General features: G+C 30.5%; 2 protein-coding genes across 2 annotated transcripts; one reads left to right on the top strand and one right to left on the bottom strand.

Annotated features, from left to right (window-relative positions):
• Window positions 1-1,220: 1,220 nt before the first annotated feature.
• Window positions 1,221-8,974, bottom strand: LOC139488457 (charged multivesicular body protein 6-A-like). Its single transcript, XM_071274064.1, has 8 exons — window positions 8,797-8,974; window positions 6,266-6,375; window positions 5,841-5,928; window positions 5,347-5,433; window positions 4,275-4,340; window positions 3,663-3,743; window positions 3,093-3,156; window positions 1,221-2,350 (listed from the first exon to the last, which is right to left on the bottom strand). Exons 1-8 carry the CDS (start codon window positions 8,872-8,874, stop codon window positions 2,304-2,306), a joined length of 621 nt encoding a protein of 206 aa, XP_071130165.1. The 5' UTR covers window positions 8,875-8,974; the 3' UTR covers window positions 1,221-2,303.
• Window positions 8,975-9,049: 75 nt separating this feature from the next.
• Window positions 9,050-14,306, top strand: LOC139488456 (phosphatidylinositol-glycan biosynthesis class X protein-like). The gene is made up of 6 exons (XM_071274062.1): window positions 9,050-9,179; window positions 10,788-10,940; window positions 11,747-11,897; window positions 12,966-13,182; window positions 13,713-13,804; window positions 14,153-14,306. The coding sequence occupies exons 2-6, from the start codon at window positions 10,825-10,827 to the stop codon at window positions 14,294-14,296; spliced, it is 720 nt and encodes a 239-aa protein (XP_071130163.1). The 5' UTR covers window positions 9,050-9,179; window positions 10,788-10,824; the 3' UTR covers window positions 14,297-14,306.
• Window positions 14,307-16,339: the final 2,033 nt, after the last annotated feature.

Here is a 16,339-nt window from a genome sequence, read left to right as displayed (position 1 = left end):
CAAACAAATTTTTTAGATTGTGGTGCAGCTGATAATGAAGCATTTTTTGTGCCTATTCACACTTAGTTCCAAATAATTGTTGATTTTTTTTTAATTTCTCATCCATGCATCTCTATTGGACTCATCCTCAGAGATTTTCAAAATTCAGATCTGCTTTATATTACAAAACTTAACTAAAGATAGCAGTCTTTAGTCCCAGAATGTGTATGAAGAAAGTTGACCTAACAGACTGTATTCTTAAGACAACAAAAATCAAGACATTTACTGTGTTCAACACCTGATTGTAATGCGAAAATGACCTAAGCAAACAGATTTTATGGGAGATAACTCATGCTATTTTTAGTGGATAAATGTGCCTGGAATCATCTAAACAAATACTGTAGAAAACTAAAAGACCAGTGTTATTTGAGAATAACCTAAACAAACAGATTTAAAGGAGATAACTCATGCTTTTTTGTGCCTGGAAATATTTTTAAAAGAAATGACAGAAGAGATAAACAATTCATACTCCTTTTTTATCTATAGATTTCATGTGTATCAAATGAAAATTTTGATTGAATATCGTAGTTCACAAAAATAGTGCTACCTATGAAATTTAAAAGTACACAAGCAAAAGTAGATGTGTTAGCTACTAAAGAACATGTGAAGGATTTATATAGTTTAAGTTTAAGATATCCCCTAGTTCAGCTTGTGATTTGATCAAGAATGAAAACAGTTTACATTGATTTTACACTGACATGATTTTATGTATCAAATGTAGAACTAGATAGATCAGATTTTCATTGCTATAAAGTATGATGGATAATTGTCAGTTCACCTTTCTTATTCTATAAGTATAAAGTATACAGTGATATCAACAAGTACAATTTAACATTAGATGATGCATTTGATTTGGAAACCGCATCAAAATATTTATTTGATCACTCAAAGAACATCAACACAACATAAAAGCCCAATATATCAGAGATTGCGGATAACAAACAAACCTATAATGGTTTACTTTTATAAATTGTGCCTTGGATGGAGAGTTGTCTCATTGGCACTCATACCACATCTTCCTATATCTATAATCACACAGGTTCTGGCAAATCAAACATAATTTTTGCTTGGAAGTAATGTCAAAATTTGCAAATCAAGCAAAATTTGAAAGCTAATGCGTTTTTGTTAATAAGGAATTACTTTTATCTGTAGTCATGAAGGTTTCAAAATAATAAAGTAAACAATAAAAAATACATTTTAATAAGATGTATATACATTTGTATATGTAAGATTACCACTAAAAATGCCAACATATATTAGAAAACATAAGAAACTTGCACATTATCATATCTGCATTTAAAATTGTACATGATGATCAATGTAAGAAAACTATTGTCTACATTGTATGTTAATAACATGGATGAAATTATAGTATTGTCAAGTAGAAACTTTTCTTTCAGATTACCTCCCTTTAAGGTAGCTTGATCAAATTATTGGCAACATTAGGAGTTGGGCTTGTAAAAGTGTATGCATATGAAGCTGACAAAGGGTTAGGGGGTGTAACTCCACCTCTGATACTGTTTCCTTGTCTTAGAACTTGTACTTAGATAATGTATTTTCCTTTAAAATACCGCAAATGGAAAATGATCAATTATGATTCCTTCAACCAAGGATGTATATGTTAGTTGTACGTTCTTGCTCCCACATAAAAGCCTTTTTATAAAATATTTATTTTAAACAAATGTTACCATTTATTGATTGTTTCATGTTATTCCTGCTTCATTATGGAATCTTATCATGACAAAAAATAACTTCAAAGGATTCAAAGGGAAATAATCTGTTATTTAAAAAAATAAATAAAGGGAGATAATCTACCTTACTTTACAATAGCAAATAATTCAATTAATTCAATTAATTTTTTTTTTAAATTCTTAAGTTAAATAAACTATTTAATGTTTATAAATAACATGCAACTCACATAATTTACAAACAAATAAATCAATTCATGTTTAGGTTTTTCTGATAAATCAAAAGGCAAAACTCCACCATTATTTTCTACAAGTAATAAATACCATAGAGTGAAAACAAGTTTTTAGATGAAACTTTATGTTTCAGGTTATAAAGACAAACCTTTACACCAAATTATAAAATGAAAATGGTTAAATAAGTCTTTGATTATGCATTTTCAGGAGCACTTAGAAAATATCCTTTAGTGCAGTAATTTTAACTTTCAGTGCGACCACCAGTGATCTTTCGTTCTACTCCATGGTTTTTGTTTATATAGGTAATAGTTTTAAAGACAATACACTATCTTTGTCCATGTGTCATGATGCAAGGGCTTCTGCTTGTCTTTTCTCTTTCCTGGCTCTCTCTACAAATAAAAGTATTAAGTTAATACAGACTTTCCTTATTGTATATTTTATCTTCCCTTGTTCTTTTGTCTCAGTTGGATAGTTCTCTCATTGACGTTTACACCACATCTCTTTTTTTATTATTTTTCGATTCATTTTTTTAATTGATACCATGGCCAAACCACATTGACAGGCAGGCAATGTAAATAGACACAAATTATCTCCCATTTGTACTTTTTTTTTAAATTCTTCCATGACTGAAACAGATAAGAATTCAAAAGTAGGGGTTTTTTTTTATTAACAAAAAACTGTTTTCACCATATCTTTTTTTTCTGACAGTGAATTTGGACTAGCATGATCAGCGAAAGGACTGATGATTTTTTATGTATTATATTAACATGAAAATACTGGCTATCACTTAGGAGATAAACATATTGTATTTTATGCTCAGACGGCATCAATTGGGGCTTTGATGGTCGCAAATTAAGTTTACTGGCGACGCGTTAGCGGATACAGTAAACGGATATTTGCGACCATCAAATCCCAAATTGATGCAGTCGGAGCTTAAAATACAATATTGTTATCTCCATTTTAATGAAACTGACAGAAAACAACGTTAAAACATGTATTTAAAATCTGTCATATGCCGTCTGCGTTGCGCTTACGTCCCATAGCATCAATTGTTGCCATGTTAGAAAGAGACGTTATCCAATCAAAATGAACATTACCAACGTTGTTGCATTAGAATTAACATTTCTATACCTTTCCTTTTCTCTTCAGGAAGTTCATCGTCTGGTACATCAGGTAGTTCATCTGTTACTTCAGCCTGAAAAAGGGTAGTCATATTTTTGGAATCTGTATGAAAAAGTTAATTGACTGCTTAAGAAATTTATTCACCAATGTTTAGAATGCATTTATCAATTATCAGCTGTTTTGTCAAAGGTTCTACATGTTTTGTCAAAGGTTCTACATGTTTTGTCAAAGGTTCTACATGTTTTGTCAAAGGTTCTACATGTTTTTTCAAATGTTCTACATGTTTTGTCAAAGGTTCTACATGTTTTGTCAAAGGTTCTACATGTTTTGTCAAAGATTTGTATGTTATTAGTTGTTTTTCTGATTTAATATGACAATTTAAAAAAAATAATATATATAATAAGAAAATCTCAAACCTTTGTAATTTGAACAGCTTTTTTAATATGAAATTTGTTTTAAAGGAGAAGACATTAAGGTTAAAAAAATTTACCTTTGACTCATGATATTTCATGATTTAAGTTTGATCAAATATTTGTAAATTTTTTTTTGGGTGTCTTTAATATGAATTTCAAATGTTACCTGTACAATAGCGTCAAGTTCTGCTAGCACATCATCTTCATCTTGAGCTGAAAGTCCTCCTGATAATAGATCGTCTATTTCCTAAATTGATTAGAAAATACTGCTATTAAAATATATATACTTTTCTTAAAATTTATTAATAATGAAAAAAACAAAAGTTCTGTTCATAATAACAAGAAGCTAAGCCAGTGTAATCTGTTTGTACCTCTCAATTGTCAATTTTGTACGGTACAATACAATAAGAATATATCTCAAAAAGTTTCTTTAAGAAAATCCTTGGAGAAACCTTAATATCATCGATTTTTCAAACCCTTTAAGCAGTACTAGTAAGATACTAAATATGTTGTATAATTAAATTAAAATTTAAATAACTAAACTTTAGGTAGCAATATTTCCAAATTTTACATCTAGGCTTTGAATAAAATCATGAGTTAAGTTAGATTAAGGTTAAACAAAAGCTTTAAACTGACTTATAATTGACATATGATATAATAGCCAATTTTCTTATGAAAATGTATAACTCTACAATTCATATAAATCTACCATAGAGCATGGCACATTATTGCACACCCATGATATCATTATCCCATCTATAATAAAAACAGAACTCACTTGTTGGTATTCTATTCCTTCTCTGGTTTCATCCATTATCTTTTCAACATCTTCTAGTGACAACAGCTAAATAAAATTCATAGTATGTTACATGGTAGACTTGTGATGACATAGTATTTTTAAGATAACACGGTATATTTGTGATGACATAGTTTTTTGTGATGACATGGTATATTATTGAAGACATAGTATTTTAGTGATGACATACATATGTATATGTAAAAGGTATAAAACTGTATTGAGTGTCAAATGTTAACATACAGCATATATTTGACATTTTTACCTATTATGTCTGTTTGTTTTGTTCACACATCATTGTCAATATTATGGAATTTTACCAGTCTGCACGGTTGGCCACTAGTCCGATGCCCCAGACTAGTAAAATTTCATTTGAGGCCAAATAAGAAAAATGTCAGAATATTGGTCTTCGGACTAGTAGTTTTTGGTGCAGACTGTTTTACGCAACTGTCATACAAGTGAGAGGTTTAGCTAGTTATGAACCAAGTTAGGAACATTTATTATTCATTCGTTTGATCTGTTTGAGCTTTTGATTTTAACATTTGATTCGGGACTTTCCGTTGAGAATTTTCCTCTGAGTTCACTATATTTGTGATTTTACTTTTTAATTGCAATCAAAATGACAAAACAACACATCTACATGCAGTATTAAAGTTGTACAACCAAATATTGGTTAGAAATTAACAAGAAAATATGATGATCTTAATAATATCAAAAACCTTTATTTTTCATAAAAGGAATTTTGTTCTTCTTTTTCTTTCTTCGACATTGAGTAAACAATTTTTTATAGTACTGCAAGAGCACTTATAATATCCAGTTTTTGAATAATTTTGCATAAACTTTGTGTAACCATGATTTTATCCTTTAATAAAAAATCTCTAATCTGTCTGTTTTAAACAATATATGTCATAAAGGATGTATTGTTAAGCATTCTTACTATATTAAAATTATACTAGACTAAAACTGCAAATTTAAGTTATCATTTTATATATTAACCAGTTTCCATAAAATATTTCATAATACAAACATGTACTAGTGTATATTTAATACATACCTGATGTAATTTCTTGAGGGATTCATTACCAACTTTAAGTCCTTGCACAACCTGGCTTTCTACTTGAGCAAATTCTAAATCAGTCACCTGTAAAATGCAATACATACATGAATTTGTCAATCCTTACTTGCAATTAAACTAATGTTGTCAAATCGTACACTTGACGTAACCAGTTACTCAGATAATTGTTCGACCGATTAACCGGTAAACCAGTAGTTTAAGTTTATGTTGGAAGACCTTATCTATAGTACCCTACACATATATATAGAAGATGTCAAAGCCTTGCACAATGGAGATTGCACATTCAGATGTAGGTCTACACAATATAAGAACAAAAATGAAATAATAAAGTAAATCGTAAAACTTAATCGTATTACTGATTTAAAGTTACTGTTAACAAAACATATATACTAATTATGTTTCCTTAAGATCTTGCCTCGAGTTGAGAGACAAAAAACATGAGTTATTTCTGAAATTATTTTTGCTAGTTATACCATTCTGTCTATGTTATCTAACTGTCCATCAGTCTTCTCCAGTAATGACTCCTGGAACTTCTTCTTCCTCAACATTAACTTAGCTTTACTGTGAAAAGAAAATGAAAGGAAAGATTGTTACACAAATATCTCAAAACATTATGTCAATAAAATGTACCATTAAATATAATGTATCTATTGGTAAACAGTAATTAACATGGCACCTTCCTTCCTTCATATAAAAAAACAAGTACTGTATGTACTGTTAAAGTTAAAAAAAAATTGACACAAATTTACATGTGCATGTACTTTACAGAGTGCATTATTGACTGTATATTAAACTGTAAATGTTTCTATTTTTGCAACATAGTTCATAAAATATGCAAATTCATAACATAGTTCATAAAATATGCATATTTATATCATATTTTACGTATGATACTTACTCTTTTCTCCCATCATGCAACAGCTGTTTAGCAACATTTCTATCTTTTTCTATCTGTACATTGATCTTCTTTTGGTATTGCTTTAGTTTGTCCCTTTGTTGCTTTAATTGCTGGAAAATGAAAAATAAACTACTACATGTACTACTGTGTATGGTTTACTACATATACTAACATAATCCAATTGTACATCTATAATATGTCTATATGATATTTACCAGTATGACATGATTTGGTGAATGTGAATTTTAAAATGAATTGTCTTAAATACATGTACATGTAACTTACAAAAGTTAGTCTGCCAATTACAGATTTGATTATAATTTCACACACTTTTAACACAAGTTACTTCCCTTTGTCAATTGTAGACTGGTTCAATATTTGACATATTTGGCTTCTGTCCAGGCAAAACGTGTTAAGACAAAAGTGATATATTGGTATTTTAAACAATTTTTTAGGAAAAAACTGCTCAAATTAAAGCTCACAATTTGCCTCCGAAAGAAACATACAATTTTGTTAATGTCCTTTTTTTCTGTTGAACTTATATATACAGACCATGCAGTCATGCTTTGTTGATTTTTATTACTTTTACCTGCAATCAACAGGTCATAAAACCCTTCCAGATGGGAGTAATTACTTGGTGTTTATTTGGGAGAGAAATCTGTGTTTCACAGTGTGACACTGCGTTACACCAGAATCAGTGTTGGGAGTATGAGATTACATCCTCTCTGTGTGTACTGTAGAGGTAATATTGAAATAAAAAAAGAACTTAATTACATAGCTTAAATTTAACAATTATATATTTTCGTGTTATGTACAGCTTAATTGAAAACAATAATATACAAATATATCCTTTGTATGAGGTAGATACAAGGATATATTGACCTGAAAGAAGTATATTCACTGAGGATAAAGTCCAAGGTTGATATACTTCTATGGGTCAATATATCCTGTATTGACCTCATACAAAGGCTATATTTGTTATATTAATAATTTCCCACTATATTTTATTTGTATCAAAATTGTCATTTGATTTTGTTGGAATTTTATAGATCTATATCATATTGTCTCCTTGACAATAACAAAATATTTATAGATTATCGTTGATCATCTCAACGAGATTGATTTTCTCGCTTGAGCTGGTACAGCGAAAGTGAGAAAAGCAATCGAGTTGAGATGACCAATGATAATCTGTTTATCGCTATTTTACCTATGACGACATTGTCAATTTCATGTCAATTTCGTTAGCAACGCCACGTGGCCTCCTTAGTTTCTAGCGATAATTATTCCATCTCAAGCGAGAAGCATGATATGAAAATTATCACAAAAAAAGATCAAAAGAAAAATGCACAAAATAGCGATAATAGTTGTTATTTCAATTGCTTTTTTTTTGTTTGTTTGTCATCTTATGTATTAAAAGAGTTTTTTCGTCATATAATCGATCACAGATATCATTTGTTTTAAAACGTTTAAGATCGTTTAACAATATCCTGAAATTCAATACATGACATCACAAAGTATATCGTTTTTTAGATATTCTAAAAATAACTGTGCAATATGCTTTTTGCTGTCTACCGTTTTCTCTCTATCTAAAATATAGTTTAACATGTGACTATCCCTAAACAAATCAAATTTGTTAAAATATACGAATTAATATTAAAAAATATAGGTCACCAATGACTTAAAAAAGATATTTCAATTTTAATGCCAAAAAATGGCATTTTTGTACCAAAGGGAGATAATTTGGAGCTTTTTCAATGATATAAACATTTTAAAAGTCATCTGGAGCCAAACCAAATCAATTTTTTTGGTTGATTTTTGTACCTTATCATAAAGTAATAACTAATAGAGTAAAAGATAAAATTTGTAATAAAAAAAACAAATGTTTAATTTTTCACTGAAATTTTTGTACCCGCAAGCCTTCTTATGTACTTGGGGAATGGGTGTGCTCTAACCATGCTAACATTTTTGTCTAATATGCAAACAAAGGTATGTTGATTTTTTTTAACACAAGATACTAGAATAAGGTATAGTTTTGAGATGAAATGACTACCACTTTAATCAAACTTAAGACATTATAGCTATAAATGCTTGAAGTTGTAGAATTTAATGAATCAATGGTTTCATTCCTTATCATGCTTATGGGAAGAGGGACATTCAAACTCATATGTCGATAAAAAAAACCAAACAAAGCCATGGCTTAAACTAAAAAAGACCAATAGATAAACAATAGCACACAAAACAGCGGGTGATCTCGGGTGTTCTGGAAGGGTATTGATAACCAGTTCCTGCGTCACATTTGGCACCCTTCGTAGTACTTATGTTATTACAAACCTATAAGACAAGTCTTTTCATTTTGATCATTTGATGTTTCTAGTAACTATATCTGGTTCATTTATTAGGTAGAAGTACAAAGAAACTTTGTAACAAACTTAAAATAGCAAAATTTAAACATAATTGTTTGGAACAATTTACTGAAAATATTTGGCAGTCATCTTCATTGTATTTTTCTTATTTTTTGTTAGCTGATTTACCAATACTGCTTTGTCTTGTTCTGTAACTCTTGATTCTGTCTTTTTATCTTTTCCCTTTGAAGAAAACAGTCCTCCCATCTTTTATTAATCCGTTTACATACACATAATTTCAGTTTCTACACTTTTCTGTTTTGTGAAAGTTGACAGCACAACGCCTAGATCACGATGTAAGAATTTTTCTCATTGGTCTAAATTGCAGTTTCTGCGGAGCGCTACTTTCACTTTCGATTTGGTGCAAGTGTCCGCCCATTATAACAAACTAAGATTTTAAGCTTATATATGACTTATTCTCAGTCTTCGAATAACCAGCGGACTGTCAGGATCATTGTTAAACACAAATTATTACATAGAACGTGGTTCAGTCAGGGGAATTAAGGATTATTGTGAGTAGGATATACGTTAAGATCTGCCAAAAATATACTAGTCTTATTCTAGGAGTATTATACCAGTGTATACAGGTTGGGAACAATTCCTCAAATGAGGGGAAGCCCCTCGATGTAACGACTATCCCTTTTATGAGGGGAACATTTCAAGTAATACATTTTTGTTGTGATACATTTTTGTTGTTGTAAAAACCAGTTCTTAGTACATGGATAAAGATATGTTTCTTACTATTTATCAATAAATAGTGCGTCCACTGCTAGAATAAGCGACATGTGTCTGGTCACCATATCTTAAAAACGACTTCAGCAAACTGGAATCTGTACAAAGAAGGGTCACAATGACGAAACTGGAAAAAAATATTTGTCATCTTAATTATGAAGACGGGCTACGTTCATTGGGTTTGCCAACCTTGGAATATTGTAGGGATAGGAATGATATGAAACAAGTCTACAAAGTGTTGCATGGTATAGATGACATCAACTGGATGAGCCTATTTACTTTAGCACCATCTAATAATACTAGAGGTCACAGACACTCATTAAAACTTTAAAAAAAACAGTGTAAAACCACACATAGACTAAATACTTTTTCAATTAGAGTAGTGGATCAGTGGAATAATTGTTACCTGTCAGATTTAACGGTGACGGCAAAGACTCTGAATAATTTTAAGTCTGCATTAAAAGGTGAAAATTGGAACCTATATAAATTCATATGTTCGTCTTAAGTGTTTCAGCTGCGCACACCTAAATAAGTATTTGTTGATAAGTTTAATATATTATATATAAATATATTATTATGAGATGAGAAATCATATTCCACAATCCAAGATGAGGGGTCAGTAGAAGCCGAAGATAAAGGTATAAAGGTATACAAAAGGCACATATGAAAGTATGTAAAATAAACTGGCATATACTTCCTACTAAATGGCACAAAATAAACCTTTGCAACCTATGGAAATTATAAATAAAATTAGGGTCAGTCTTTTCAACACCAAAAAATTCCAAACACCACAAAACATACAAAAAGACCACTAACCCTAAAAGAAAAACAGTCATATTACACAATAAAACTATAAAGTCAATTAAATTACATAAAATATAATCCTATTCTGATGTTTTTCACATTTTTATGTAAAGTTGAGAATTAAGATAAAACTGAAAAGCGCTCCAGATTCAGCAAATTTTTTTCGGATTTACATTGTCTGTACATTGAATATTGTTGTATATTATCTTATAATCTTTACTTTTCCATTATTAGAAATAAATAAGTTAAAACATTTTATTTAAAGTGAAATTATCACAATAATTATATTTGAAAAATGATAGACTTGAAAGTGTACTGTCCTGACAACAGCCTTGCAAGACTAGCTGTTCTGTTTGGTTCTCTTGTTATCATTGCTTATTGATTTGTAAATTTATGTATAAACATATCCTCCTCTTTCAGAAGGTCTGTCAAAATATATAATAAAGATGAAAACAATTATATTTAGGTGTGTTAGATGGTATTTTAATGTGTTCGGTGGTGTTCTGCTGTGTTCAGTGGTGAAAAGACCTACCAATAAAAATATGTGGTTAATGCAGTTAATGAGTGGTAGTTCTGTTTTTCAGAACAATGAACAGAGATGCAGAATAAAATTGAAAAAAGATGTTTACAACTCTAGAGAGCTTATTGGTTATATTTCTATTGGTTTTCTTTGAAACAAGTCTTTCATTACAACTACCAACTTTACAGAGGAAATTATTAAAAGATGGATTCCACAGGTAGTATGATACAAATTTGAGCAAAGTAAAGTTAGATGATCGCCATTCACCTTCTCCACTATATATAGAATATCATCTTGTCTAGAATGTATAGTAGAAACTCTTTATTGCAGTGATACATTATAATGCTGAATTCTTATAAAAATAAGATGTGGTATGATTGCTAATAAGACAATTATCAACTAGAGACCAAAGGAGGAGGATGTATACAACTATATATCACTACACAACCTTCAACAATGAGAGAAAAAAAATCATATATAGTCAACTATAAAACATGTAAAAAGCACTGCATCATAATATGTGAAACATTTCAAAAGAAAAAACCAACAACCTCATTTATGCTTAAAGACAAACAAAGGGTCAAACAAATAAAGCAGACAAGTGGGAAAATGTCAAACAGTGAATTACAGGTTCCTGACGTAGTACAGGCACCATGATATTCTGCCTTGGTGTATTATTTCAAGTCAAAATGAAAACATTTGTGGTGAATGAATATAATGGTATGTTCTAAGAATCATAAAATCTGTTTATCATATAGCCTTATCTAACAATTCTTGCAAACAGCCTTTCAAAAATTTTAAAGTAGCAGTTTTAAGCAAGCAAAATAGCAGACATCTTGCCTATTTATTGCATGCAAAACTATCCAGAAATTAGCAGCTATCATGGAAGTTAAAGCAGATAAGCAGGTGGAAATTAGATGTCTACATCATGGTTGCATTTAGAAAATGAACAAACTAATGAATTTAAGAAAATTTGAAATATTTTCTTCTTTACAATATCTCTATTTATTTTGACCATTTCAGAGAATTACAGACCATAGTTGAAATACCGTTGTCTTTATTTACTAAAAGAGAGGGTATGCAGTGCCATTGTCTGTATAAAGAACTCCTTCCTAGCAGTACTTATGTTGACACATTCCAGCTGAAATCTGTCAGTAAACATCTGGGTTTTGATGTAAGTAATATTTCAAGTCATTTCAGAGTGGTTTAAAACATGGAAAATTTCAGATTTTCAATTCTACAAATGTATAAGACAAGGAAATAGTAGATATTTGTTTTGCCTACAAATATTGTAGATTTTAAATTTTGTTCACTGTATGATGTCTTTGTATTTAATATCCCATAAAACTTTTAAACAGATTAAATTGGTTTAATAACATTGTAAAAATGTTTATAATTTGGTAAAGGGAGATAATTCATTATTTTTCCATCATTTATGGTTTATTCATAATTAAAACAGGTTTATTTTGCAGAAAATAGTATCAGTATATCCAACAATAAATAGATCAGGCCATTTTGAAAGACTTCGTTCATGAAGAAAACAACAATAATTTCTCAGACAAAGAAACCTTCATGCTTTATTAGTTCACATGTTATTTTGTCTAACTATTGTTGAATAATCATGATGTATATGTGTATAGTATCATTATGGCTTTTGGATGTTATGATATCCATATAATATACTTAGAATGTTATGGTTTCCATAAAATTTACTTATAACTTCTTGTTACATACATCTATATTTCATTTATATGTGGTTTAAATATATTATCCTCTGTATATGAATCACGCCTCTAATGTGCTCTTTCCAATTAGTATTGAATTGAATTGAATTGAAAATATTGGAATTGGTAATGAAAACTTTTACTCATGTCAGATGGCAGCTATGTTTATTTGAATCTAGTATTTTTAAATCTTTGAATTTTGTTAAGACTTCAGTGACACGATATTTTAGAAACGCAAAATCATTGTAGAAGGGTAAGAAGATCCTGCTCAACACATGGCACCCACCCTGTAACTCATTAAAGTACACACCTGTTGATAAGTATAATTTGGTATATTCAATTCAGAGAACAGGATCATGGATGCAACTATTAAAACATATCTATGGCATATAATAACATATGATAAGCTACAGTATTTTAGAATAATTATTTTGAATAAAGCATTCTGTTCAGCATTCATTTTTAAAATTGAAAACATGAATAAGCCACTGACAAATAAACTTTAACTGTATTTTCAGTATGTTTCCCCAATATTAGATATAGAGAAACCAGAATTCCAGGAAAATACCTTTAGTATCTACAGCATACTTATTTATACTGAGTTACATATTAATTCTGATAGTGTTATAAGTAATGTGACACTTCCAATACATCTAAGATACCATTTACCTGCTACAGATTATAGAAATTTTAGTATTATGAATCCTGGAGTGCTGATACAATGCAAGAATGCAAGTAAGTTTATTTTAAATACATTGAGGTTACAATAATTTAATACACATGTACAAAACTTTCTGAAAATATCCAGGACGTCTCGCCCCATTGCCTTCACCCCCAACCAACTTGCCCCAACTTTCTAGAGACACAACCCACTTATGAAAAGAGTTTAAATCACACTGAATATAGGCCTGCAAGCACACCCTACCAATGAAAAAGTTAAATCCTGTGAAATTTGTCTACCAAGCCACCCCACTTATAAAATGTGGATTAATCCCAATGATTTTAGGCTAACCAACTTGCACCACTATCAAAAAATAATTAAATCCCAATGAATAAAACCTGCCAACTCTTGTCAACTTAAGCCCTTTAGGCTCTAGCTAGCTAGCATACTTGCTTTCTGTCCTAAAGCATAAGTGCATGTTTGTCTTACAAAAATAGTAAAAAGTTAGCAAGTTTTTAATATAAGTATAAAAGATGGCTTTTAGAAATATTTATACAGTAAGTAATTTGTTAAATTTTATGATATGAACACCTGTTCATTTCAGATTATATTGGAGAAATCTTGAGGACAGAACAAATACCATGCTCACCTAAAGAAGACATTCTTTGTGAATGGAACCTGATTAAATATAATTCAGTAAGTGAATTATAGCTTAGTAGCCATGTAAATGGAATTTTATTTTGGGAATACTTTGGTATAATTTAGCTATAAAGGAAATTCATCTGTAGCTAAGTCGGTAGACTGCTTCCTTTTAGCACAGAGGTCCTAGAGGAGATGATGTGCTTTTCTCATAAGAACCACGCTCTCCTGTTATGTATTAGATGCAAACACACTGAGGGTTTTGTTGTTTTATATAATAATTGTATGTAGTTAGTTCAGGAATTTTTGTCAAAGAAAGTGTTGAGTTAAAGTTCTAATGTCTGCTAGTTACTGTATATCTATTCAAGCAATAATTTGATATATTGATTTTGATATTTTTTCCAGAATGTGAATGAATTACGAGTGGAGGTACCAGTAGGAAATACAAACCATACAGTATTAGTTGTCATAGGAACATTGACTGTTACCTTTGGCAGCTGTTTATGGATAGTTTACAAAGTTTTTAATACTAAAATAAAACAATCATAATTGTTATAAATTGATGTTTTTTATCAAGGGATCTGTGAACATATATCAAGTTCTACTTGAAGCTCTGAATGTTTTGCCCTTGTAAGATTAATCTCCAGTTACATATATCACAAGCAAATCAATTACCAACTAAAATCCTAACTATGTGGATACCCTCACAGCTTTCAGGTTAAGCGTACCAGCTTATCGTGCATTTAAAGGACATTTAAACTTGTACTAATTTGTTGGATTAGATTTTTTTAATTCCTTATTTTAAAAACAAATCAATTTGGTTGGTATTTATAAACAACTGAGGTTTACCATGACACCCACTTATTAAACTGTCAACTCTGGGAGGTGTCTGGCATGCTTTGCAGAGAAATAATACACTACTTTCTCATTTAACCATAAATAAAGGCAATGGATACAAAAATTAACTAGAGTCTCTAGAGTCTGTGTCGCTCATCTTGGTCTATGTGCATATTAAACAAAGGATGAAGATGGATTCATGACAAAATGGTGTTTTGGTGATGGTGATGTGTTTGTTGATCTTACTTTACTGAACATTCTTGCTACTTACAATTTTCTCTATCTATAATAAACTTGGCCCTTTAAAATTTTACCAAACTTATGAAAATTGTTAAAAAATTACTATAAAGGGCAATAACTCCTTAAGGGGTCAACTGACCATTTTGGTCATGTTGACTTAATTTTAGATCTTACTTTGCTGAACATTATTGCTGTGTACAGTTTATCTTTATCTATAATAGTATTCAAGATAATAAGCAAAAACGGCAAAATTTCTTTTAAAATTACCAATTGGGGGCAGCAACCCAACAACCAGTTGTCCAATTCATCTGAAAATGTCAGGGCAGATAGATATTGACTTGACAAACTATCAAACCCATGTCAGATTTGCTCTAAATGCTTTAGTTTCAGAGTTATAAGCCAAAATCTACATTTTACCCCTATGTTCTATTTTTAGCCAAGGCGGCCATCTTTGTTGGTTGGCCAGGTCACTGGACAATTTTTTTTAAATTGGATACTCTAATAATGATTGTGGCTAAGTTTGGTTAAGATTGACCCTGTAGTTTCAGAGGAGAAGATTTTTGTAAAAGATTACAAAAATTTACGAAAAATTGGTAAAAAATTACTATAAAGTCCAATAACTCCTTAAGGGGTCAACTGACCATTTTGGTCATGCGGACTTATTTGTAGATCTTACTTTGCTGAACATTATTGCTGTTCACAGTTTATCTCTATCTATAATAATATTCAAGATATAACCAAAAACAGCAAAATTTCCTTAAAATTACCAATTCAGGGGCAGCAACCCAACAACCAGTTGTCCGATTCATCTGAAAATTTCAGGGCAGATAGAACTTGACTTGATTAACACTTTTGCCCCGGTCAGATTTGCTCTAAATGCTTTGGCTTCAGAGTTATAAGCAAAAATCTACATTTTACCTCTATGTTCTATTTTTAGCCATGGTGGCCATCTTGGTTGATTGGCCAGGTCACCAGACACATTTTTTAAACTAGATACACCAATGATAATTGTGGCCAAGTTTGGTTAAGTTTGGCCCAGTAGTTTCAGAGAAGATTTTTGTAAAAGTTAACAAAAATTTACAAAAAATTGGTAAAAAATGACTATAAAGTGCAATAAATCCTTAAGGGGTCAACTGACCATTTTGGTCATGCTGACTTATTTGTGGATCTTACTTTGCTGAACATTATTGCTGTTCACAGTTTATCTCTATCTATAATAATATTCAAGATATAACCAAAAACAGCAAAATTTCCTTAAAATTACCAATTCAGGGGCAGCAACCCAACAACCGGTTGTCCGATTCATCTGAAAATTTCAGGGCAGATAGATCTTCACTTGATAAACAATTTCAACCCATGTCAGCTCTAAATGCTTTGGTTTCAAAGTTATAGGCAAAAATCTACATTTTACCCCTATGTTCTATTTTTAGCCATGGCGGCCATCTTGGTTGCTTAACCAGGTCAGGCCACACATTTTTTAAACTAGATACCTCAATGATGATTGTGGCCAAGTAG

This window comes from Mytilus edulis, chromosome 9, assembly GCF_963676685.1.
Source record: "Mytilus edulis chromosome 9, xbMytEdul2.2, whole genome shotgun sequence".
Lineage (NCBI taxonomy): Eukaryota > Metazoa > Mollusca > Bivalvia > Mytilida > Mytilidae > Mytilus > Mytilus edulis.
Note: the sequence above shows the minus strand (reverse complement) of the source record. Positions and strands in the feature narration are given on the sequence as shown.